The following is a 26,832-nucleotide window of genomic DNA, read 5'->3' on the forward strand; positions in this document are numbered from 1 at the left end:
CTTGTAAGGTTCTGCCATTTTTCCTCTCATTCCTCCTTCGCTTCTGTTGGATTTTTTTTCCTCCAGTTTTGTCATTTTTTTTGGTCAAATTGCTTCAGCGCCTGTAGCGGAGAGAAGAAGTCTGATTTCTTTCTTTTTTGGATTTTCCGAGCTCAATATGGTTGCAATTTGTAAGCTTTCAGGGGAGAAAAGGTGAGATTTTTTACTATTAAAGTTTCCTTTTTTTTTTTTTCTTTTTCTTTTTTGGCTTTTGGACTGGAATAGATTAAAGGGAGTAGGATACGATGGGAATTCCGCTTGGCTTCCATGTGCGATTCTTGTTTTTTTCTTTTTTTAATGAAATGTTTGTTCGAGAATATAATAATTTAAAGGAGAGAGGTGGAGAGAACAGAGAGCAGCTTCCAGCTGCCTTCTTTGTCGAATCTCCGGCTTTTCTTCTGCTGATGGGCTGTCCGTCTTTGTTTCAGGAGATTATATCGAGTTTCCAGCATCTCTACCTAGTTGGCGTATCTCTTTTGATCTCAAAAGTCTTAGCTTTTCGTCAATCTTTGGATTTTTTTCCCGAGTTCTGTCCCCAGAGGCTTGTAAAGGTGGGATTTTTGCTCGATATTTGGTTGATTGGTGGTCTTCTTGAGCTGTGGTTATAGCGGCAGCTAAGGTAGAGACCGTTCGATGTGTTTCGGTGGTCGGTGAGGCTCCTGCGATAGGATGCAGCCAGGTCAGAGAAGAAAGGTGAAGTTTTTCTTCTATCTTCTTCTTATTCTTCTTGATGTGATTAATTAAGTGGAAGATTTTATTTCTGATTACTTGGTATAACATGGCGGTCTTACTTTAACTGTTTTCGCCTCCTTTTGTCTACTTTCTTCTTCTTTTGTTCTATTCTGTGGATCGTGTCAGTGTTTTGTGATGTTCCCCTTTGATTTGGCAAGCTTTGCCATTTTTGAGTATCTATGTGGAATATAAGATAACTTTTTGCTGAAAGTTGTGAATTATATATTCAGATGATGAAGTACTACTAATATAAACACAGGCAGAATCGAGTAGGTGTGCAAGTTCATTGTTTGAATTATTCTTTCTCCTGTAGCCTCTTTTATTTTTTCAAGTTTTGATGTGAGCGTTTGAATATTTCAATGTTGTGTGATACCTCTTGTAATGACTATAAGACACATGACGGTGTTGTATTGGTGGAGGTTGGATGAATTATCCAGAGTCATCCAAGAATAGTTTGAATGTGGCGTGCTGATCTAGGAATAGGCTTGTTGCTTGCTGTTCCTCTAGTGACCACACTTCCAACAGCGTTCCAATTTTGATCTGATGGTGCATGTTCCAAATATGTGCGATCAGTTCATCTTGCATGCAGACCCATTTATCTTATGATGAGGATCGTTTTTCTGATGATAGACGGGTAATTCAGTGCAAGGCACTCAATATGTGTAGCTGTCTAATCACTTGCTTTCGTAAGCTTTCATTTGTTGTGCCTACTTGTTTTATGTCATCTTTCACCCATTAAAAGTCCAGAAATGGTGGCTCCTAGATAGAGATATGAGGGATCTGTATGTGGATTGCAAATATATCCTTTGAGAGCACATTTATCCTTGATAAGATAGATATCTTTTGGCAACTCCTGTGTTCCATGAATTTGGAATCCTTGATGATTTGCTAAGCTTTTTCCTTTGGATGCTGAAGGTTGATCTCTTCATATTCATTGACAGATATGTTGAGTCAAACTGGCTGGTAATCTGTCATAATTTCTACATGATGATGATTTTTGATCTCTTCATATTCATTGACAGATATGTTGAGTCAAACTGGCTGGTAATCTGTCATAATTTCTACATGATGATGATTTGCCAGTTGATCTGGACTGAGAGTAGATGATGACCTCTTTGATGGATTTTCGGTATAGACTCATGTCATTGATCTCGTCGCAATTCTGCTAGTTAAATTGTGCCTGGACTCTGTCAGCTATCTATTCATCGGTGACTCATTGAACAATTGGACACCTAGATGTTTTATTGGGTTTTCCATATTAATAGATGTCTGAACAGTATCTGATAGAGGATCATGCATTTAATTGCATTATATCCAAGTATAAACAGTTGTATATCTTAGCATGGAGTATCTCATAATGGCACATAATGGCTGATAAGAATATGAGTGTTATTGTTGTCTTCTTTCTCCCTTTTATACATTCAAAAACATAGTTGCTGCTTGTAGACTCTCGCTTATCATGTAGTGCCAACTGCCAAGCAACATTCTGGACCTGATGACATTGATTATACAGGCATCAGCAGAAGTAGGCTTCTTCACAGCATATGGTGAGGGTAGCAGGTACAAGATAGAAGAAGTGATAGGCAAAGGTAGCTACGGTGTTGTTTGCTCTGCGCTTGATACTCATACTGGGGAAAAAGTTGCTATCAAGAAGATCAATGATATCTTTGAACATGTCTCTGATGCCACACGAATACTTCGTGAGATTAAGCTTCTTAGGCTCCTGCGTCATCCGGACATTGTGGAAATCAAACACATACTGTTACCTCCATCGAGAAGGGAATTCAAAGACATCTATGTTGTCTTTGAACTCATGGAGTCTGATTTACACCAGGTTATTAAGGCCAATGATGATTTGACTCCAGAACACTATCAATTTTTTCTTTATCAGCTGCTTCGAGGTTTAAAGTACATACATACAGGTGACTAGTACATCTATCTTTTGCATGAGTTTTGGACTTTAGTTTCTATTTCATTTGCTTTTTCAGAGGATGCACATGCTTACAGACAGTGCAACCATGCTGTAAATGTTCGGGGATATAATGCTGGAAGCAACCCTTCTGTATAGATTAGTAGTCTGGGGATTGGGGGAGTATCATGCAAGGTTGACAATTCACAGTGCAGGAGACATGATTTAATTAAGTACATATCTCTATAACCAGGTGAACATGATTTAATTAAGTACATATCTCTATATCCAGATGAATAATAGGTGTGAATCATCCAACACAATGATTTTTGATCCATATGCTGCTTAGAGGTTTATGGGAACTTGTTTTCCTTGCCTTTTTTTCATCTTTTCTGCATTACGAATATAAGATGGCTGTCATATTGGTTGCTCATGAGAATATAGGGTTTGATTTAAGTTGGTTAAGGATAAATATTTTATATGATTTTGACATTAGTAACCGAATTACACACAGTCTTCAGTCTTGCTCTCACTCCTGTAGCTTCTTCAAGGTCCATTGTTCTAATGCCTTTCTTTTTCCTACTTATTTTCAAAATCAATATTCAGTCATGCCTTTATCGTTTATTATTTCATCATTTCTGAATTGCTATATTGTGCAATTTTTTAGAATACAACCATATGAAGAAATTATAATGCATCACTTAATCCTACGCAAAACTACTAAAATATTTCTGCATTCATTAATTTTTTGTGCTCTTCATTGCCACTCCAACCCCTTTTCTCAACTCAGACAACTAAAACTATGACAAAGTTCATAAAGCTCTTCATTGGTTATTTATGCAGGGACTTCTCAAATTAGTAACTATAATTGTGTCTTGGCGGGTGATAACACCCTTTTCCTTCATATTCTTGTCCTACCTCCCCTTCGCTCGAAACTGTAGCACCACTTTATTTTCCTTCTTTTTTCTTGATATTTTGTTTTTGTAATTTAGCGTGCCAAACGTCAAAACACTTGCTAATGAATTCAAAGACACTTGAGGTACATAATCATCTTGTTTATCTGGATATGGTTTTCCAACTCATATATGAACGACTTCGAATGTTTTATGTTGGATTTTAATCAAACTTGGTCTTTTTCTTGGTTACTAAGTTTTTTTTCTTATGTTTTCATCCTCGATGAATTTGCAGCAAATGTTTTTCACAGGGATCTTAAACCCAAAAATATTTTAGCAAATTCTGACTGCAAACTCAAGATATGTGACTTTGGACTTGCAAGGGTGGCCTTCCATGACACTCCCACTGCCATATTTTGGACGGTATTTTCTTTTCAATTAAATATGGTCATCAATTTTATAAATACTATCCTTGGATCTCAACATTCATAGTAAATTAGTAGTTTGAACAATTGAGATAACCTAATCACTTTTGGCTCTACTTGCAGGATTATGTTGCAACAAGGTGGTATAGGGCGCCTGAATTGTGTGGATCATTTTTCTCAAAGGTCTGTGGATTTTATTCATCCTCCATGTTAAAAAAATTAAAGTTTTAATATTGCTTTTAGTGATATAAACTTTATATGAGCTATCTATTTTAAGATTTTTTCTTCTTTCCTGGATTTTAATTATTTGCTCTCTTAATATATTCATAATATGACCTCAATCTGTATTTTCGTGGAAAATCTGTGAATGATCTATACTTCAATATTTTTTTTTGCAAAGAAGAATCACCTTATCATTTATAATATTGAAAGTGGATGCTTCTCTATTCTGTTGCATTATTGTCTCCGATCTTGTTAAAGAATTTATTATGAACCATGCATTATGTTTCTAGTTATATCTCGTTTTCATAGAGTATGTTGGAAAATTACCAGATAATTCTGGAAAAGATTGATTATAGTAAGTCCTATTCTGGTTAATGTGATTATAATGGAGTAGCACAAGAGAATCTTTGCGGAAGTGCTAAGGATGGAGGAAAATTGATGATACCCTAATGCATGTTAAGAGTAAAATACCTAGACACTTGGCATGGGTGCCAATAAGGATGCACATTCGGTGTGCTTAGGCTGAGAATATTCTAAATGATTAATAGGACTGGGGCAAAAGTGTGACCTGAACTATGTAAAATTTTGTTGACTGGCTAGCCCTAGTGCATCCCTTACGTGTCCCCAAGTGTTTGACACCTTAAACCCTAAAAATCTGCATAAGGACATTTCCCTCTGATACAAATTAGAAAAATAAAAAAATCTAAAAATCATAGGATTTGCTGATGAGTAATGCAAGTTGTCCGGCCAATAATGCTTTAAATTATGGAAAACAAAACTTAAATTTGTGTGGTAATAACATCTAAGAAAAAGAAAAAGCCAAAAACAGGTGTGCCACTTCACTAGAAAATCTAGACACTTTGGTAATACTGTTAAGTGGCAAAATAGTTGAGACTTCAAGTGTCACTGAGTAAAGTGTTCTTTTGACAGGATTCTTGAAAAAGCCACCAAGTGTCAACATTTCTAGTTGACATAAGCAGGACACTGTTTTAGAAATGTTGTCAAGTGTCAAGTTTATTCCAAGTATCCAAAAGTATCAGCACTCCAAAACTCCCAGAAATAGAAGTATCCTGGCGACATGGCTTAAAACACATCTTTGAGAAGAGGCCGATAATGGATATGCTCATTTTCCTGCAGAATTATGGGTAAGATTGAAAAACCAATTGAAGTGCTCCTCTGGAATAAAGGGTCAGACAGGGAGCTGCACCTCATATATCACAATAATGTTTTGAGAACTAGGGAAAGCTAGTTATCAAATGATTGTGCAAGTTTTATGAAGCATATGATGAAACAAGTTGCTGAAAAGATCTGCATTGGTCAGCTCATGTGGTCTCAATTCACTAATGCTAAATATCATGATAATGAAGCCACTGCAAATCTGAAGAAGGTTGTTTGCATGTAAAGGTTTAAGTAGTTTACTGGGGATGGAAATAAGATCTCTGTAGTTCAGGATCCATGGATTATTAAAAGACTGCTGGTTCAGTTGTTTTAGTGCATAACGGACTTCACTGCTGCGGGTAGCTTTCTAGAGCTAATCAGCTGTCAAATGGACATAATAATTGGCAAAAAGAAAAACTCAGTCTGTCGTTTCACTCAGAGAAAGTTGAGAGGAGATTCCATACTGAAGTTGCCATGAAAATGGCTAAATGATGAGTTGGGTTGGTTATCGTAAGTCAGATGCAATGGGAGAAGAAAATCCTCAGATTTTTTTTTGAGTGGGGCATGTATAACGAAGTCTTCTGTCATTCCTTGAGTCAAGTGTATTTATGGAAGATAGACTAGATTGCCAACTACTAAACTTTTTTTAATGGTTTCCTCTGCATTGTGATTGTATATTTTCAAGTTTCTGGTTGGAACCTGAACATATAAGCATGCGCTGAAGATCTAGAAAACTATGGGAAGTTTTGATTGATATTGACGTTACAACAAATTCCAACAGGCTGAGATGATTTGGTCTGGCTTAACCATTCTCAAATGCATATTAATTGGTTCTTTTCATCTTTTCTTTATTGAGTTCATAGTTAAGGAGAAGAAAATAGGATTTTGTTTAGAATTTAAGATGAAGAATAAGAAAATATTAATGTTAAAAACATGGCTTCAAGTGCTGGCCTGTGCGGTCCGGCACACACCATGCCAAGCCAATATTGATACCTGGCATGGATTGGCATGTCATCTATTACATACCATTAATAACAAAGGGCTTTTCAATTCCTTATTTTATTTTACCTAATTTGGGGGCATTGCTTGGTGCAATGGTAAAGACTTGGGCTGATAGGTGCAATGGTAAATACTTGGGCTGACAAGTGCAATGGCATGGTTTTGGGTCCTAGGATAGCCACTTTGTATAAAAAATTGCAAAAGATTAGGTTTGCCTCCAGTTTGCCCCTTCTTGGACCTGGATTACTGAGAATATAACTGGGCAATGGCCTTTTTTCGTTTTACCTTATTGTTTTAACATGGAACACCGGCACATTTGGTTTGTGCTGCTGGCTTTTGAAATCTTGGGTCCAAACAGTGCTGTAGTTAAGAAGACAAGATTGGCAAACAGGGTGGAAAGGACCAGAAGTAAAGTGAAGATTTGATGCAATCATGCAGATAGGAAATACTCGATGTGGGTTAACTAAAAACAAAGACTGATGCCTCTGTAGTGGGAATCCAAATGAAGCTGGCATTGGATTGTTTCTGGAAATCAAAGAGGTCAATTTAGCAATGGTATTTGAAAAGTAGGACTGTTTTGGCGAGTACCTTTCGCTTAATCTAGAAGATATGGCCCTACTTTGATGGGCAAATTGAGATAGAGAGTCACTTCAGTCATCATGAAAGAGGGGTTGTGATGCTGGCTATATTCTTGCTTAAGGGTGATCTATCATGAGAGACTTTGGTGGTTTAGATGGATTTCATGATCTTGCATTAGATTGGTGGATTTGTGACTGCAATCTTCCCTTGAGCTATATTAAAGGGGTGGATGGTTGTAAGCTCTCAGTAAAGAGAGGAACTTATGTTGTGGGCCCTCATATGAAGTGTCAGAAATTGGGATTTTTTTTTTTCAGATTCATGCTTGCGTTTCTTTTTTTGATGATGATGTTGGTGCATCATGTACATAGCATTGTTGATAGTATTCTCTGATCTATGAAATACTGGTCCCTTAATGTCATGAAATATTTGCTACTAATATAGTGGTGGTTATAAATATTTCTTGATATTGCTATTGCTCTATGCTATAGCTTGTGTTCTATTTATCACGATAGTGCTACAGAAAAGAGAAGAATTATATTCCTCATGTGAACATGCCTAGGCTCCTTTGGTTACATTAACCTATGAATACATACCTTGATTATCTATTGATATATAAAATTTTGACAATCTATTTCCTGAAGTTCATAGAAGCATCTATATATTTACTTTTATTTGACAATTTGAATTTGTTGCAGTATACACCAGCAATAGATATCTGGAGTATTGGCTGTATTTTTGCTGAATTGTTAACTGGAAAACCTCTTTTCCCTGGAAAGAATGTGGTCCACCAATTGGATATAATGACAGATCTGTTGGGAACACCTTCTCCAGAAGCCATTGCCAGGGTCTGTGTCACTTCACAAAAACTCTTTAACACACATCGGGATGCCTTTTTGAGTTGGTTGTAGTTTATAGTAGCTACATTAAACCTTTCTTTACTTTCTGCAGGTGCGCAATGAGAAAGCAAGACGGTATTTAAGCAGCATGCGCAGAAAAAAACCTGTACCTTTTTCTCGGAAGTTTCCAAATGCTGACCCACTTGCTCTTCGTTTGTTAGAGAGGATGCTAGCTTTTGAACCCAAGGATCGCCCAACTGCTGAGGAGGTACAAATAGCAGGCTTCAACTGGATGACAATTATCAGAAATGAAGCTTTCTGTTTCTCCTTTATATTGTCTATAAATATGATTTCTCTATCTAAAGAAACTGATTTTTGCCACAAGGTGTCAGGCTTTGGCCGATCCCTATTTCAAGAATATAGCAAAGGTTGAGAGGGAGCCTTCTGCTCAGCCAGTCACAAAAATGGAGTTTGACTTTGAGAGACGAAGGATAACGAAGGAAGATGTAAGGGAGCTCATATATAAAGAAATTCTTGAGTATCATCCGAAGCTGAAGAAAGAGTTCTTGGAAGGGACAGAGTCAACTGGCTTCATGTATCCAAGGTATTTAGCTATCATAACTTCGGCCATTTGAGTGGTTTCGATTTCTTTGTGATCACAATTCCTAGAAATACATGCTGGATGCTGGTATTAGCTTGGAGTTAGCATGTGGGTTTCTATAATGAAATTCTAATAGGTCTCTGCATTTATTACTTGTATATCTATTCTGACCCTGGTTCCTGGGTGTGACTGAGCTTGGCTTGATTATAATCAGGCCAATCTCTAGCTCATCTTAATAGTGATTTAATCCTAACTCCCAAGCTTAAGGTTGGGTCAATTAATTTCAAGCCGAACTCAAGCTGTTAACAAGCAGCTCACTGGCGAGAGCTAGAACCCCATGGCTTTTAATATACACTTTGAACATATCTCAAACATTAGATCACAACTGAACTTATAATGGTGCAAAGTGCACTTTGATTGGTTTACTGAACTACATTGTTCTAAAGTTATTCTTAAATATGGGAGGACCTGGCAATGCTCATGCACATGCATATAATGGAATTAAATACAGGATGACCTGCCAATTCTCAAGCTAAGCTTGAAACTATTTGTGTTTAGTTTCATGCTCAAGCTCTACTTGTTTACTAATTGAGCAATTCCGTCAAGGCAGCTCACTGAATTGACATGCATATGCAGGTTCGGTTCCCTATTCCCGGCCCCCCTCTCTCACCCCCCCCCCCCCCCCACCAAAACACACACACACAAAAAAAAAGAGACCTGCATCCGCATCAGCTGCCGCATCCACTTTTGATTTTGGCAACTAAGATATAGATAGCATAATTTATATAATTCCTTCTGCCAGCCTGGAATGTGGCAATTGTTTTAACCCTCGGAAACTTCAACATGGTCAACCTTGGATTCATATAATTATTCAAGTTACCTGGAACCTAGCTTATTAAGTTGCAATTTGGGCAAACTAAAATGTAAATCTAAAAAATGTCTTAGGAAGTATATCCTTTATCATAGTTCAAAGTATGCTTTTCACGTTAGCATTCAACAATTTTAACTAGACCATTCATTTCAATCACCCTGTTTGCAACAATAGTGTTTTGCAATTGTACACCAATAAATCTTAATATTGCAATCCAAGGTTTTTGACTGCTGGTGGTGTCTGTGGGCACATAACATGTCAGGCCAGTATTGGCACCCAGCATGGATCAGAATGAATCTATTAAATTATTTTATTATTATTATTATTTTTATTTTTTGCTTTGGCATGGGCAAACAACATGGCATGTCTCATGCTGGCAGGATGGCCACTGGCTTTAAATACCTTGGTGCCGTGCAATAATTAGTTTAAACACTTAACCTTGTTTTCCCCTGATGTTCTATTATCTTCAAAGTTAAATTCAAACTAATTTTGTTTACAGTGCTGTTGATCACTTCAAGAAGCAGTTTGCTTACCTTGAAGAGAACTATGAAAGTGGGGCAACTGTTGCCCCACCTGAGAGGCAACATGCGTCATTACCCAGGTATGTGATCCTTGTTTTCATGCTTGAAGATAGTCAAAGGGATCTGTTTCTATGTGTAGGTGCAACTGATTCAGCTTTTGTATGCATAGGCCTTCTGTTTTTTATTCAGATAACAAGCTGCTGAACTCAAGGGACATTACAGAAGATTCTTCTAAATGTTTAATCAAGGAATCTGAGAAGCCAAAACCAGAGAATTGCATGGTCCCTATGACAAGGGTTCCACTTCAAGTTCCCCAAAGGGTCCAAGGTGAATAATCAAGTGCTCTTACAATTTTTGTGCAGCAAGCAAACTTGTTTACTCTATTCAATACTTGGATATGTAATTTCAGTTAGTGGGTAGCATTTCATCTCGTTGGTTGTTTGAAAGTGAAGATGACCTTGATACACTTATGATTAGGCATGTTAAAAATATTCAACTGGGAGCTTGCTCTCTAAAATTGTAAATAGTAATTAAAATTTTTTAAAGAAAAAAAATGTGAATGCCGAGAATAATACTTGCTTCATCAAAGGGGTGAAGTTAGAACTGTCATATAATTGGCCACTTAGCCTGGAAGAGCTAGCTGTGCAACGTTGAAAAAATCACCGGTATTATGCACCTTTGAATGGCCTCAGTTTAAGTGAATTATGCAAATGGATTGCCCCTTCATGCACTGTATTCATGTAATCCTAGTACTACCCCATAGTGCCCCTTTTCTCTGACTTTTACCTTCTATGATCTTCTTTTTACATTACTCGGTGATCTGAATAGGTCTTTTATCAGTGCAATTTGTTATCATCCATTAAATTACTTGTTTCAACCCATATCCTTCCTAGTTTTGCGATGCCCTGATCTACATATCCTCATCTCCGCTATTCACATATGCTCTTTTCTTAATGTCTGTGATGTAGCATCCCCATTGCGCTCCTTCCATTACCATCTTGCCTATTCTAGTCTTTAAGCCTAACATGCATCGTTGACCCATTCCTTTACATATAACAAACTTAAGCTTTTAGGGCCAAATGGTTTGTTAACATGGTATTAGGCATACGGTCACTGAAGGTCATGGCTTCGATATAAGAAAATAACAGGTGCCTCATCCTTAGCAAATTATCCATCAGTGCCTCATTTTAGAAAATTATCCACCAAAGATGTATTCTATGTTCTCTGTTTTAGTTTGGCCATATTTTAGCCGCTCATTCGTCGAACTTCGCTGTAGTTTGAAGCATTTAGGAAAAAAAAAAAATCCAATTTGGAGTAATATCTGTTCTAGTCTAATCCATTTGTTAGGCAAAAAAGAGGGGTTGACATCATTCATGATAAGAGCTCTTAAAGTCTACCCGGGCGGGATTCTTCATTCTTCGATCAGGGGCGGGCGCGGGCTTCTTCCCTTTGATCGATCAGACTCACCTAGGATAGTTTTCAACAGCACCAAGTTGAAGTGGAGCAGAGAGGCCTTCAGGCTTAGCTGAGGAGCTTGAGGCAAATATAGCAGCTTTTAGGAATTAAGTTTCAGTGTAATGTTCCATGATATCCTTGGAATTCTGGTTCTCCTCAGACAGATTGGAGGCATTGATTCTGGCAGCAACATCAATCGCTATAAGAAGGATAAGTCTGTCTTCAGGGATCCAAGTCATTGGCAAATGAAACATCTAGCATTTTAACTCTCAGAAAAAAAAAACCTAAAAAAGAGGAAGAGTCATTAAGACAAGAGCAAGGTAAGCAAGCAAGAAGGAGAGGCTAGAAAAGGCGAGGCAGCACACTCTCCATCTCTAGGAAGATCGTGTGCAGGATCTGGTACACTGAGCCTTGTAGATGATCCCTCTAGAAGCATGAGATTCTACCAATTATGTCCAGTGATTTCATTTTCTACCTTGCAAATCCTTATATGACAGTCCACAAACAACATACACCATGTGGTTTCTTCTTCTTTACCATCTGCTGACACATCTATAATTACTATTACAAAAAGGGGGGGACCAATCCATAAACTTGACATGGGAGGCTGATGCAAAAAAAAAAAGTTGCATCCTTTTAGCAGATTGGATTGGAGAGTCGCTGCTGTAATAGTAGTTATCTTCTATGCTACTTCATAGTTCGAGTAAATCTTCTTTTCTTTTCCTTGCAACCCTTGCCATATTTAAATGTAGTCCATTACTTGCATCATCATATGTACCTTTTTTTTGTTGGGGCAGGGGGTTGCCGTGAAAGAAAGAGAAGAATAGATGTGAACATTTTATGCATACCATCTTTTATTCTTTTGTTTATTTCCCTTTTAAGTGATCTCTCTATTCCTCTCTCTCTCTTATCTTTTTATCTCTTGCTCTCTCATGTTAAAAATACTGTTCTTTTTAATGTTGCTAGTCCATTAGACCAGAAAGATGGGGGAAACAAGATTATCTTGTTAATTGTCTTGCTTTTAGATATTGTGACACAGTTAAGAAACAAATGGAGATAAACATACTGAGAAACCTTATTTGTCCAGGAGATTAACTATTACAGTGCCTTCAATTCACAAAACATGGATTTTTGATGTTTCTTATTCTTTATCAGCTTACTCCGGAAAATATATCTTATAGAGAAGTTTCCTTTGCATGTTTATAAGATGCGGTCTTTCTGATGGTGTTATAGATGAAAAAGAGTTGTGCATGTGTATCTTGTCACTTCATTTGTTGTCTAGGAGTATTAGGTTTTGGAGCCTGCAATTTGTTGTGGATTTTGGTCTCTGTGTCATGCTGATTCTTTTGAAACACTTATTTCTCAGCTTTTCTAATTATCATGACTTCGGTTTTCTTCTATTACTATTCATGGGCAAAAGCTTGAATCAAATTTATGCACAAATATTGATGCATATAACAACTCAGAAAGCTGAGTATGTGCTGTAGAATTACCATAACTGATCGAGAGTTGTTACTTGGATCCACTAAATAATGAGCAAATAGTTAAATGAATTTTTCCAGTTTTACTGTGTTGTTGCAATACCCAGATTTACTTTGGTTACTCGATGATGCAAAGCTTATTATGCGTATTGCCTTGCATTGACAGGTGCTGGAGCAAGGCCTGGCAAAGTTGTCGGATCTTTGTTGCATTACAACAACTGCATAACCTCAGGTCCTGAGCTGTATGAACAGCGAAGGGCTACCAGAAATCCTGCCATCCCCACACAATATGCATCTTCATATCCCCGAAGGAACCCAAGCTGTAAGAGTGAAAGAGAAGATGAGGGAATTGAAGGAGCCAAGGTTGTGCAGCCAAAGCCTTACGTTGCAAGTAAAGTGGCTGCAGCTCATGCTGGTCCTAGTAGTCATTGGTAATTGGTTCAATGACATATTTGCAATTGTTTCACATGTTATGACATCAACTCCATGGAGATCTCGGCTAGTTTATTTGTTATTACATTCAATAATGCTCATGCATTGTCAACTGTACAGACTTACTATCGAGAGGTGAACTTTCATTTATTTTCACCAGTATCAGACTGGGGAATTGGGGATTGAAAGGTTATAAAGGTAGTCTGTCCATGATGGAAGCATTTGGCCTGGCCGAGAAGGTTGTGATATTAGCTTACTGACCTGACTGTTGCTGTGGCTCAGTAGTTGTTAAATTTCAGAGTTTCCAAGGCAGTCTCAGCACTAAACAAGAAGGTGGGCAAGATTGGGTTGTAAAAATATTATTCTTAAGCCTTTTTTTTCTCTCTTATTTGTTGTATTATCTTACATTCATGATGCTAGAAGCTGTTGTCACACTTAAGCTTGTTGAAGTTGGCTTGTTACTTCTTGTCATTTGCCGCTTGTCACTCTCTACATTTGGAACAATTGAGAACCATGACACACTTCACTTGGACAGCATTTTGTGGGCAACCTTGCAGTGCTTGAAGTACTTCCCGAGCTTGGACAGCATATTCCGTGTTTTAGCGGGTAGGTGCAGCTGCGTTGTTGAGGATGCCCCATGGGCGGAACAGGAGAAATAGCTAAATAGCATTTCTAAGAGGTAGCAGTGAAGCAACTCTCTTTCGACCAGGGAATTCTTAAAGCCTTGTGCCTGAATTAGGCTCGGGAACCTCCGCATCCATTTATCTGATTACTATATTCACGTACAATGATTTGCAGTATCCTGAAACTATTGGGAGGGCTTTAAAGCTATGATTGCATCTACAATGTGTATGCACTATGCAGGATATCATAGGGATACGATAACTGCATCCAACTACCTCAACCTATGTTTGAACTATTCGTAGTCACATGTTACGGCTCTCTAATGCAATCATGGAAATTCCTATCCAGGCTCTCACATCTACGTTACATGCTCGTACAGAATATGCCTCAGCTACTCTATTTTATTTTGCTGCTACTTCATTGAAGGCATTACAAACTCATGGCTGAGACCCACTTGGTGAGGTACGAGTGGCCGATATGCATGGATACGTAGGTGTCACTTCTCTAATATCCGTTGCAAAGATGCTTGAGTTGATGTACGTCTAATATGATATGCAGGATACTAGTGAACAGGTGCAGCCAATATAAGAAACAATGTGATTCCATGATATTTCTGAATAAGGATGAGGCAGGAAAGTTTCATAGGTAGCACGAGAGAGTTTCATGAGGACTGCTGTGTCAGACATTTCTTCTGATTTTTCATATAGTTTATTTTCTGATTCACATAGATGTATTTTCAGTATATTGGTATAAATATATCCGATTTTACCAGAGGAAAAAAAAATCTATCCCTAATGAGATATATCAAGGTTCGAGCAAGTGAAACTTCATAGAGAAGCATTGCAATATGATACATACCCAAGATATTCTTCAACACTTTAATAGCTTGGAGTTCTTGGTTTTCAAACAAGTTACAATAGTAGAATAATGGAAGGTGGTTCTCACCAATATCTCTAACCTATTTATTAGTCTTCTTTCATTAAGTATATTTAAAAACAAAAAAAAACAAAAAAAAAAAGGCCGAGAGAAGAAATCTAAGATAGGATTTTTCAACTATAACAAGAGAGAAGCTAATGTGGAGGAGAAAAAAAATGATAAATGCTAAACATATTATGCAATTTAGCTTTTGCTTCATTACCCTTTTTTGTTTTTTTTCTCTTAACCATAACCATTAGTTACATGATGTTCCTAATCACTCAATGCAAGCCTTAATCAGCCTATTTTCCATTTCAATATTGCGATTAGTCTAATGATCTGCAAGCCTTAATCACTCCACACTCAGAGCACCAGAGGGGAATTATTGATGGGCTCGTACATGGGTCCCGCCTCGTGTGAACTCTCAGGATGGGAGCTTAAAGCCAGACTCTAATGTTTAATCCAAATCTAACCAAATTATAATATGCATGCATCTAAAATTTTCTCTTTTTTTTTCGTAATGGATTTCAACAAGCTGGCTAGCCCCGAATGATAATTGCGATCCTTATTAGCTGTCATCTCCTAAATTCTAAAGGATCCAAACCAATCATCTATTAAATAATCAAATAAAATGCATCTAAATTTAAATACAAAAATTTATAGCCACAAAATTCAAAAAGTTACTGGCTACAAATTCATAATTAATTAAAAAACTAAAATTTCTGCTACAAAATCACGTACTAGCATGAAGCGGACTGCTCTTTATTCTTAGAGACTCTATTCGTCTAGAAATAGAAATAACAAAATAAAGTGATATGAGCTACACAGCTCAGTAAGTAAAATTTATACTACGTTACTGGATCAAGCATAAATTTTTCTATGAATAATGTATCATCAAAAATAATAATAATTATTCCAAATAAAGTATTTCATAGTGTATTATGATAGAGCAAGCTATAAAACCAATTATGCATGGCCAAGTTATTAATATTTCATAATCATGATTCTAAGTATATATTGCAAATAAAATCATAAATTATTTTTTTATTTAGCCATATCATAATTTAAAATATTACTCACAGATATTCACGCTAAGGCCACCTTACACCTGTAATAGGGTATGTGTTTGTAATCGACAAAGTATATCATATTTTGTATACCAACTTTATACCTGCTAACAGGGCTTGTGTTTGTATGGACTAGTCTTGAGTGTCCCTTGCCCAATTTTAGAGATTGCATATAACTATCTGAGTGCCTTAAAATATTTATACATTTTCTTAAAACATATACATAAGTAGATGTAAAAGATATATAAATGGCATGATAAGATTCATATTTCATAAATAACTATTTTCATTGAAAAATTTATGGAACAATTTTTCGTAGCATCATTTTCATAATACATATGATGATCCTTTATTTTAAAAAAAATATGATATCATCGTTGGTAAACCACATGCATGAAAAATATGATAGTTTGAAAATTAATAAAGAGTGTACGACTTGCTTACCTTTTCCGTTTTGAACCTTCAAATTTCACTAGGCAAATCGGCTAAATCTATTTAAAAATATTAAATGTAATTAATTCTTATTTGATAATTTTAATATAACAAGAAAAGAGGATAGTTGGTTGGGCTATGACATTCAATGGCTACAGGTAGGTTTTATCTAAGTGACTCGATTGATGGATGAGAGAGCAGGAACTTGATCAGGGCAAGAATTATTCGACATGGGTCATCAATAGTGGGTTTCAGGGATATCCCGCAAGGGCTTGGGTGATCGATCTAACAGCTGCTTGGGCACCAAGATTGTTCAAAGCCTTTTTACGGGGGTCAACTCGGGTCATAGGACAGGGAGACAAGACTTTATATTAGAATCCAGAGATTTGTTTAGAGAAAGAAAGAGGGAGAAGAGAGAAGAAGAGAGAGAAAGAGAATGCTTAGCCTCTCTAGGAGAGGAATGGGAGGCCGAGATTGCTGTGGATCGTGCCAAAGAGTATAGTCAGTAGTTGGAGGCAGTGGACGACCGTCGATGGTGATCGGTCAATGAGAAATAAAAGAAAAAAAGGGCTGGATAAAACAGAAAATAAGGGGTTTTCTTTATTTTTGGCTATTGGCCGATCACTGATAGCCATGGCTTTGCCATGAAGGGTCGTAGGGAGGCCGAAGAGTACATCTAGGGGTTCGGTGTCAAGAAACGACGGCATCAGTGGCCGACAAAAAGAAAAAGAAGGGTTGAAAAAAATAGGAGAAGTAGAACTTGGTCGATTCTCAACCAAGTCGGTGCCGCCCAGGGGTGGGTTAGGGCAGCGAAGAGAAGAGAAAAAAAAAAAGAAAGGAAGATGGGGGCTTTACCTCGGCTCTAACAGCGTTCTCTGGCCTCAAATTCTGGCGGCCGCAATAAAAGGAAAACGACGAATATAGGAAGAAAGAGGAAAAACAAAGAGAGAAAGAAGAGGGGTTGATGGGGGGAGTGCCTTGGAGGGAAGGAGAGGCTGTTTTATAGAGGGCCCTAGAGTCCCAACAACCCTAGGACTCCAACTTCTTTCTAGAAATATCGAAGAGGAGGAAGACTCCCTATCCCAAAGATATCAAAGAGGAGGAAGACTCCTTCCCTCACTCGTGCGGCACATGCCGTCCAGCTGAACTAGGCCGCTACTGGGTCTAGCCAGTTAAGTGAATCGGGACGGGCCAGATCGGGCCATCTCAGGTAGCTCTAAGGTTTCCTAGTGCGATTTTAAATTTGCTCATCACTCATGATCTAATATTTTAGATATATGGAATAATTCTAAAAGAATACTGAAACCATACATCAAAATTGTATAACAAATATCTGATATTTCAAAGTTTTGTTTTATTAGTTAACATGGATATAGAGTTTTACCGGATTTAGGTCTAATACTTGCATTCCCCACCGTGGATGGTGGTACAGTTATGGGCGCACCCCACCAAAGCCGGACCCCTTTCTCACCACCCCCGTCTATAAAACCACAGTATAATCCTTTTCCTATCATTACTTTCGGGGTCTACTATTAGGAAATCGAAGCTTGTCATCTTCCACAAACTCTGCCGCGTGAGTGCCGAGAGCGTCGAGGAGAGTACTAAGGCGTGTCCTTTTTCCAAGTTTTCTCGAGACATCAAATATGGTATGCTCAAACTATTTGTGCTCTTGTTTACTTGTGAACAAAAAATTCCTCCCCTGAGGCATTCTATCGAACGGATCTCTTTCTTTCTTTTGCAGCTCTTCTTCTCGTATTTCAAGGAGCTGGTGGGGAAGGAAGTGACCGTGGAGCTGAAGAACGACCTCGCCATGCGAGGTATCCTCCATTCGGTGGATCAGTACCTCAATATAAAGCTTGAGAACACTAGGGTTGTCGATCAAGATAAGTACCCCCACATGGTATCGTTCTGTCCCCTTTTCTTTTTATTATCCGTTATACTTTTTTTTCTGATTCCAAGATGTACAACTTTGCTTACTGGTTGTTTAGGATTGTTGGGTACTCGAAAAGGTACAGACTTGGTGCAGATAGAGTTGATCAGATTTAGAATTAGGGTTTGAGGTTATAATTTAGATCTTGTGCTTGGAGTCTTTTAAAGGTTGTAAAGAAACCTAACTTTAGGATGGGAAAATTAATTGTGTCTGGATTTGCTTGGACAGTGATAGCGGGATTAGTTTTTTTGCTTTATGATTTTATGGGTTGTGATTTGGCTAGTCAAGACTCAGGATGGTTGTTCTTCGTGTTTCTTCCTTTAGGGATATTTAAGATGGTAGGATTTATCCGTTTTTCATTAGGATTGATTGCTGTGGAGAAAATCAATGTTTATGCAAGATGAAAGTTCCAGCAGATTGGCAAAGATGATCTATGTTTACAGGAGATAAGGTTCTTGAAAATAGTAAAGAGAAGAAAAGGAAAGGGTACAAGAATATGGCTGAGTACTTGTAAATATATAGTATTTAGCATTAACTTATGTTAGGTTGAATAATGTTCTACGAACTATTGGAAAGGCCCATTTACATCTTTTATGGTGGAAAATCTCATCAAATCTAATATTAGCTTAGAAGAAAAATTAAGAATTGGAAGGGGGATGGGTTTTATGAGGTTAGGGCTTTTATGGAGCAAGGGCAGGATGTGATTAAAGGGTGTGAGGGAAGATACAAATGGATGCTCGAAGAGGGGGATAAGATCCCATAAAAGCTGTGTGGTAGGATATGAAGAAACTAGATTTAGTGATCAACTTAACTTTAATTTGATACAAGTGATGGATAAGGATTAAGAGGCTAATCTGAAATTGTGAGGATTTGGATTTCTGGTAATGTAGGGCTTAGAAGAGAACATATTAGTAGTTGTAGTAGAATGTAGGACAATAGGAGTAAAATTCTTATTTTCATGTATGTGAATCTTTGATGTTATGCATCTATTTTTTTGTTCCTAATGCTCTTTATCTTTCCCCTTTTTGGGCAACTCTCTTACTTGTCAACTAGCACCATTAGCATCACCTAAGTCAAGGATGATAGTCATTTGTAACGTCTTGCTTATTCCACTACAATGCCTTCTTTTTGAGAATTAGAGTTGTTTTTATCATGTAAAACGAGAAATAGAAAAGAAGCATAATGATTCTTGATACACCACAGGTGTTGCTTTCCTTGGTCAGCCTTCTTCCACATTTGCAATTGCAAAAGAACAAAAAAAAACATGGTTGAAGCAATATAAATATGGAGTTCAACAACAAAAACAAAAATATAAACAAATATATTGATGGATATTACAATTAAATTCTGTCTTCATGTATTACTACATAAATGAGAACTGAAATATTTTCAGGTACCTATTGCTGCATCAGTAAACTTGTGTAATGACTTACAATAGCAAACTAAAGGAGACAAGTGTTAATGTCTCTTATTCTTCTTGAGAGAAAGGAGGCCTTTGAGATGGTCTAGCACTTGAAATCTGGAAGTGACATGATCAAAAGTTTACTTATGGATGTCCTCATGAGAAACTTGGGACCCAGAGTTAGCAAATTACTGTTTCTCTGCATCTATGTTGCAAGTGAAAAAGAGCACTAAGTTCGGAGAAGGACGAGAATCAAGAAAATGATAAGGCTTAGTTGGGATCAGTTAACAGCTGCAATATGTTGGAGGGCTTGGAAAGAGAGAAATCAAAGAATTTTTCTCCAGAAAGGATGCAATTGGAAGGCTGTTTTGTACAATGCATTAGTCCTAATGAAAAAATGGCAGCTACTTGGAAATGCGAAGCACAACAATGCCTCAGATCTCATCTGGAATCAAGTTCTTGATCTCCTACTATTTGCTTCTGAATCTCGGGATTGAATCAATGATAGGCAGAAGCTGTTGTTCCTTGTTTGTTTTGTTACTTCCTCTGTTTTCCTTATTTCTTTTTTCTACCCTTTCTTCTGATTTCTGTATCTCCTCCACTTCTAATTCTTTTACCTTCCTCTTCCTTAATAAATTTTGGTGGGCACTGCCCTCCTTTACCCCTGAAAAAAATAAAATACTACTTATGTATCATGGAATAAATAAATAGCGTACATATAGGATGAACTATAGCAAGCCATAGTTGGTGTAGCTTCTTAAAGTAAGGAATCCTGTACTATTTGGCTACAAATAGCTTCTTGTATATGAGAGTGGAGATTACCGTCTTTATGAGTCTAATTTTTATACAATGACCAAAAAATGGAGGAAGGAGAGGAAAAATGGAACAAGGCCTTTCTTTTCGTTTGTTTCCTCACTTTAATCCACTAAACTTCCTCATTTACCTTTCATTCAGTTTTGATCTCAGATCTGTCTATTCCACTGGTCATACTCTGCCTTTTCAATTTACCTAGTCTTCCAATAAAATTTGCCCATGTGGCTAGTGTTTTGGTTTAGGTCCAGTGGGCCTAGGTGGTAGCCAAAATACATATATGTATTGTATCATTGCCACATTATATCATTGCCCCAAACCATCATATCACTCTCAATGAAGCAGAAATTTTGCTAATGTGGTCTGATAATTGACGTTATAAAGAGAATAAAAAACTCTTGAAAATCATTGATCTTTGGAATGGTTCTAGTGTAAAGATTTTAAGGCCAGATCCTTTGATGTGTTTTTGTTGGATGGTGTTGTTAAATGACATTAATGTAACTTCAAAAGTTTATTTCTTAATGCAAAAACTGTGACGTTAATAGTACCTCAAGAGAAGCTGTAGCTTTGTATGCTAGATGGTTCTGTCTCTTTTGTATCACTTTGAAGAGGAAGCTAAACTAGGGGATCTAATATTCTGCAATGAGGCTGTCACGACCCCCGCCCCGTTCCCGGCGGGCCGTCGCGACGGTCCTAGGGTGCGGGTAGGCATAAGGCCACCAGCCACCACGTAGAACCCTACTACCTATCAATCATCAATAAATTTTGAAAATTTTGGCATGATGCATGCACAAAATGATCACCTTTCCTATGGTGACCTGTCAGGATTATCTCATTACATACAACAACGCTACCTGTCAGAGCAGCAATCACATAACCTGTCACATAACGAACCTGGACAATATATATCAATACATCATCACAGGCATATAACTCAACTGTATAAAAATCTGGTTCCCATTCCATCCATGGTCAAACCCATATCCACAACAGGATCTATGACTGTAACTATGCACTATATACAATAGAAGGTTTATAATACACCAAAAGGTATAAACCTCTATTTACATTATACTATACTATACTATGGAGCGGCACAGCTAGCAGGCAACCACTAATCCTGCTCTTCTCTATACAATACCTGCCCTGCAATCAAAAACACCAAACTGGGGAGTGAGTATATAAATACTCAGTGAGTGGAGTAGAGAGTACTATGCACATGAGACCAGATATAATCATGGCTCGAGGTGAAATCTCAAGATCAATAATAAGATGAACATGATCTCAACATAGAGAATATGGAGTAAGTCATCAATATCACCACAATCAATATCAACTCATCTGAAGCATATATGGAATAATCAAGTCAACATATATGCTACTCATGAATATGCTCAACAGGTCATAGTACTGAATTATATAAATCAGGTGTCAATAGGCTGAATCATCAACAAGACAGCTATCGGGAGGTGGGTTTTACGCCCCAGGCGAACCAGCAACAACTCCCTACTGCCATATGCATACATCGAATATGACACCACACCAATATGTAAATCATCACTAGACAGCTGTCGGGAGGTGGGTTTTACGCCCCAGGCGAACCAGCAACAACTCCCTACTGTCACATGCATATGCAGGATAAGACACCATACCGATAACATAAATGCTAGACAGCTATCAGGAGGTGGGTTTTACGCCCCAGGCGAACCAGCAACAACTCCCTACTGTCACATGCATATGCAGAATAAGACACCATACTGATAATATAAATGCAAGCCAGTATCCAGAACAGAAATCCATCTCACATCTACATACTAAACGGCACCTCGCGGGAATTCTACATCCGCGGAAAGCCATACTGCACCTCGCGGGGTCTTACTATGCCCGGCGGCAAGCAGAATATAAGTCGTAGGACCGGCCGATCCTACGCCTAGGGCCGTGTCCCCCCTAGGAAGGGACTGGGCTCCGCCCACCCAGAAGGCTACTATGTGCACAAAGGCCGATGTTCAACCCCATCGACTATAGGTGTCCTGCAGATACTGTCAAGCCATGCATGAATGCCATAATGCACCCTCCCAATACTCTACTAAAAGGAGCATAATTAAGACTACCACTCACTCGACTCCGACCCAATCATAAACTAACATCAGGTTTGGGAGTGAGGGGTCAAGGGTGTGCAATGCAACTCAATATACCACTTACAAGTCTTTGAAATAGAGGAAATGAAATCAATTTACAAAAGAAGTCATTTCACAATTCAGATCCAATTTAATTACTCATAAAGAGTATAATCAAGGTTACCACTTACAAGTTTTTGAAATAGAGAAAATGAAATCAATTTACAAAAGAAGTCATTTCATAATTCAGATCCAATTTAATTACTCATAAAGAGTATAATCAAGGCTACCACTCATAAGTCTTTGAAATAGAGGAAATGAAATCAATTTACAAAAGAAGTCATTTCACAATTCATATCCAATTTAATTACTCATAAACCCCTCGTAATTCCTCTCAATGTTTCCTCAAATGCATGTACAGAATAATCAAGCATGGAGAATCAAGATTATAAAGGAATCTACTACAATATCAATCAATATGCTCAAGTGGAATCAATTCACACTTGGCGACATTCATGAAAATGAATTAAGGAAGCTCATGGTGCAAAGTACATGACTCCCACTCACCTGTCAATCTGGCACAGCCCTGATACGCCTCCAAAAATCTACAGCAGGCAGTGGGGAACTTCTTCCTCTTGTTCCCTAGCTTCTTGCCCAACTGTGACATGCATTTACAATACATTTAGTCTTGTATCAAGGGCTATAATCTACGTGCCAATTATAACATAGGGAACTTTAATTGATTCAACTTCCCCGTTCCCTAAATATTTTCTTTTCTTTCTCTTTTTCTTTTTCTATTAATTAACTCATCATTTATGTGTATTAGGGACTCCCTTGCACGAGTACAAGGTCTCCCTTAGCCTAATCTAGGCTTAATACCCTATTTTGGCATAAAATTTCTTATTTTCCCACCCGGATGAACAGTAACCCGAACTGACAGTGGGTTACTTCATCCCGGTTTTGATCCACTTTCAGGACTCCAAATTTGATGAAATTTTTACCTAACATTCTACACTCATAGAGGATTCCAAAGAGATAACATGCATCATCATCGGAGGCCGTTTGACCCCCTAAATAATTCGCCGAAGTTGGGACTTCGACACAGTTTTTCCGTAGTGCCGGAAAAATTTGTCAAAATCCGATTCTTCTTCTTTTAACCACCTCTACAACCCTTATCCGACCCCTCTAGACTATATCCACCCTTTGTATAGCCTAATGTCATCAAAAGACTAGATAGAGATGGATATTTACCTTTTTCTTTTTGGAAATCGAGGTCCTTGCGTAGAGGGGAAGGAGATCTACGTTTTTCCCTTCAGCTAGAAATGCAACCGGGATCTCCTTCCTCTTCCTTTCTTCCTTTCCTTTCCTCTTCCTTTCTTCCTTTCCTTTCCTCTCCTTCTTTTTCTTCCTCTCTGTCCGTCTGAGACTCCCCTGTGACTCTCTCTCGGTTTCCATCCAAAAGCCACAGCAAACCCCCCAATTAAATCACATCAAAACACTATTCACCCTTTGTTTAATATTATTAAATTCCCATTTTGCCCCTAACACTTCAACATATCTACCGTTATGCCATTAACTTTTGATTCCTTCCAATTTTACCCTTACCACTTCAATGCATCTACAACTATGTCATTATCTTTTGATTCCTTCCAATTTTACCCCTTATATCAATTTTAAAGGACTATTCTATCCCTTTTTATATATAAAAAAAAAATTTGGGGTTATTACAGAGGCACTACAGACTATTGGGAGAATGCTGGAAAAAGCATTTGATTTGCTGCCCCCATGGTACACCATACCCGTCCATATAGGTGCATACGGGGTATATCTTACCATATCAGTACTAAACCAATACGCGGAACAAGGGCGTATCGAGTATTAGTATACTAGACTGATCCTTGTACCAGGTGTACCGACATTGTACCAAGATGGTCTTGGTATGGGATCAGGTACCTAGATTCGCCAGATTGAGGACTATAGTTTGGCTTGTAAGGAACCCATCAACTTCTTGGGATTTTGGTGCTGAACATTTCTAGATTGTGTGCCCCCTGCCCTTTTTTTTTGGGGGGGGGGGGGGGGGGTAGGGCAGGTGGGGTTGGTGGAGGGAGGGGTTGGTTGGTGCTGAAGTATTCTTGGCATTGGTTCCAGGTCTATTGTATTTATTGTTCAGAGCTTTATTGAGCCTTGCGGATGTACTTAATTTATAAGACCAAACCCAGGTTGATGGGAGAAAGCTTACTAAGTTTTATTTTTTAAATGGCAATTATCCCACTTCCATACTAATCCTTTTAAATAATCAATTGTTGCATTCACTTTGTTGAAGCTGCATTCTTTACTGAGGAACACATTGTCAACAACCATGTGATCATTAAACATTTGCTTGATCATTATGGCTAATCTTTTTTCTATGTAAGTAGAAGAGAGAACATAATTGATTTTGTCAATGTCACATCAATGATATGTCTGACCATTGTGCTGGTCCTAAATTTTGTATGGTTCGGTCCTGGCTATGTACCTTGACCGCTTTCAGTGTAGAGGTTTATCTTTATCTATTTTGGCTAACTGGTTCTTTTTGCTGTTGTCTTCTGCTATAAGTTATTCTGTACTCTGCCCAAAAAAGGGAATGCTGCAAAGTCAGAGCTACACTCTTACATCATGTTTTTGTTCCATAACTGCCAACTATTGATGCTTTCTTTGACTAAAACCACCACGGTATTCTGAACACTTTCCATTGTATTTATATTATTTGATCCACAAGGTATATAGCATTTTTTCATCATTAAAAAGGAATCTATATTACTGTCTATTGCTTCGAGACATGGTTTCCTCATCCTTCATTGTCAAATCAATCATATGGAATGATGAATATGTACAATTGGGTCATGTCTCAAGTCTCTATAAGATTGAAGCTTTTCTTTTACTAACATAGCATAGATCATTGCGCTTTTGCGCATCAATGCATTGCTTCTCATGCTTTGCTAGTCAAACTTGTACAATTTCATATTGAGAAGACTGCTTCCCATGCTTTCATTATTTATCAAATTTTGAAGGTCTTATGTTATTTTGAAGTTTGCAGAATTTAAATGTTTTCTGCTGTGCCTGTTATTTTGCAGTCATCGGTAAGGAACTGTTTTATCAGAGGATCAGTAGTGAGATATGTCCAACTCCCTCCTGATGGGGTGGACATCGATATTCTTCATGATGCCACAAGGAGAGAAGCCCGTGGTGGTTGATACTTGATAGTCGAGGCAGACTTGCCTGTTATATTCATGGTTCGTCACTAATGGCACGACAAAATTGTGCACTAAAAGCAAATGTTGATTCCACTTGAAGTTTGTAATGAAGTTTTTTGATGCTTGTGCTTAATTCTTGCACCAACATATCTATGTCATTTTTAAACATCTACATTTTTCTTGCATTGTTCTTGGTCCTTGGGATTGCAGAAATATATTTGAAGTCTTGAATACCTAAAAAATACTATGTCATCGCTACCTTCTTTTTTCCCCATTTCTACAACCTCAATATTTTTATATGCATTTCCACTTAGGTGACATGAATCGACTTCATCTGATTAGCAAAAGAGCGAGTCAATGAATCTATAGAAGAGATTTTGATATATGAGACCTGCTTTCTCAAATCATTCCTTCTTTTTTTTCTGAAGGACAGCTAGCTAATATATTATGCTTGCTGATACATTTTCTTCTGTTTTTAACCCCATTGCGACAACCTGAACATTCTCATAAGCACTTCCACTTTGGTCATGCAAATCTTCTTGTGAAGAGCAATGCTTGATGGACACTGTGCAGTTGAAGCCTGCCAACTTAACAACTGATAGGTTAATTGAGATGACACCGGACTCTGGGATTGCCGCTGGGATCATAATCCTGGGATACTGGTCTGAGGATTTGGAGTGCTAAGTATTCCCATTTATGCAGCCAGAAAGTTGTTGCAGGCTTGCATTGGAGACTTGCAGTGCAGGTTTGCCTGCTGCAAGTGCACATGACACTGCAGATGCTATGGTTTCTGGTTCAAGATATAAAGGGAAAATGGCAATGGATGCTTAGCTGTTAGGCCAATGTATTTAGTCCATGAATCAGTTGGCCTTTACACCACTGTTTATGATTTCCGTTGCTGGAAACTCCAGTAAATTCATAAAGCATGGCAATCAATCTTTCTGCCAGCCAAGCTTAATCCCAGGCTGGGGCTTCACTACGAAGCTCGCAAAGAACCACTCTGTATAAGGATTAAATTAGTGAGGTCTGACACCATTACAGAGAAACTAGATCAGTCCAATAATTCATATAAAACATGCAGAAGAAATCATGCAGTCATTCATGGGTATGATTCATCCTGTTTCCCCAACTCATGAGGCATAAGATATC

General features: G+C 37.9%; 2 protein-coding genes across 3 annotated transcripts; both read left to right on the forward strand.

Moving 5' to 3' along the window:
• LOC103708023 (mitogen-activated protein kinase 15-like) lies at positions 1-13,685 on the forward strand. 2 transcript variants are annotated; one of them, XM_026804997.2, is made up of 12 exons: positions 1-192; positions 468-732; positions 2,285-2,693; positions 3,869-3,996; positions 4,122-4,181; positions 7,652-7,801; positions 7,905-8,060; positions 8,185-8,396; positions 9,764-9,865; positions 9,955-10,112; positions 12,888-13,152; positions 13,274-13,685. In XM_026804997.2, coding segments are annotated over exons 2-12 (1,665 nt in total). In that variant the 5' UTR covers positions 1-192; positions 468-708; the 3' UTR covers positions 13,275-13,685. The 2 variants fall into 2 exon arrangements, with proteins under 2 accessions (XP_026660798.1, XP_008790997.1); XM_008792775.4 differs by having other exon boundaries at positions 12,888-13,624.
• Positions 13,686-17,681: 3,996 nt separating this feature from the next.
• LOC103708021 (sm-like protein LSM2) lies at positions 17,682-25,941 on the forward strand. The gene is made up of 3 exons (XM_008792774.4): positions 17,682-17,837; positions 17,933-18,091; positions 25,564-25,941. The coding sequence occupies exons 1-3, from the start codon at positions 17,835-17,837 to the stop codon at positions 25,681-25,683; spliced, it is 282 nt and encodes a 93-aa protein (XP_008790996.1). The 5' UTR covers positions 17,682-17,834; the 3' UTR covers positions 25,684-25,941.
• The last annotated feature ends 891 nt before the right edge of the window (positions 25,942-26,832 follow it).

This window comes from Phoenix dactylifera, chromosome 3 (assembly GCF_009389715.1).
Source record: "Phoenix dactylifera cultivar Barhee BC4 chromosome 3, palm_55x_up_171113_PBpolish2nd_filt_p, whole genome shotgun sequence".
NCBI classification, from domain to species: domain Eukaryota; kingdom Viridiplantae; phylum Streptophyta; class Magnoliopsida; order Arecales; family Arecaceae; genus Phoenix; species Phoenix dactylifera.

Bases quoted from the DNA above. Each gene is read 5' to 3' on its own strand.
- LOC103708021 (XM_008792774.4), top strand. The intron at 18,092-25,563 runs GTATCGTTCTGT...GTTATTTTGCAG, and splicing joins AAGATAAGTACCCCCACATG to TCATCGGTAAGGAACTGTTT.
- LOC103708023 (XM_008792775.4), top strand. From the start codon at position 709: ATGCAGCCAGGTCAGAGAAGAAAG. The intron at 2,694-3,868 runs GTGACTAGTACA...ATGAATTTGCAG, and splicing joins TTTAAAGTACATACATACAG to CAAATGTTTTTCACAGGGAT. The intron at 3,997-4,121 runs GTATTTTCTTTT...CTCTACTTGCAG, and splicing joins CCACTGCCATATTTTGGACG to GATTATGTTGCAACAAGGTG.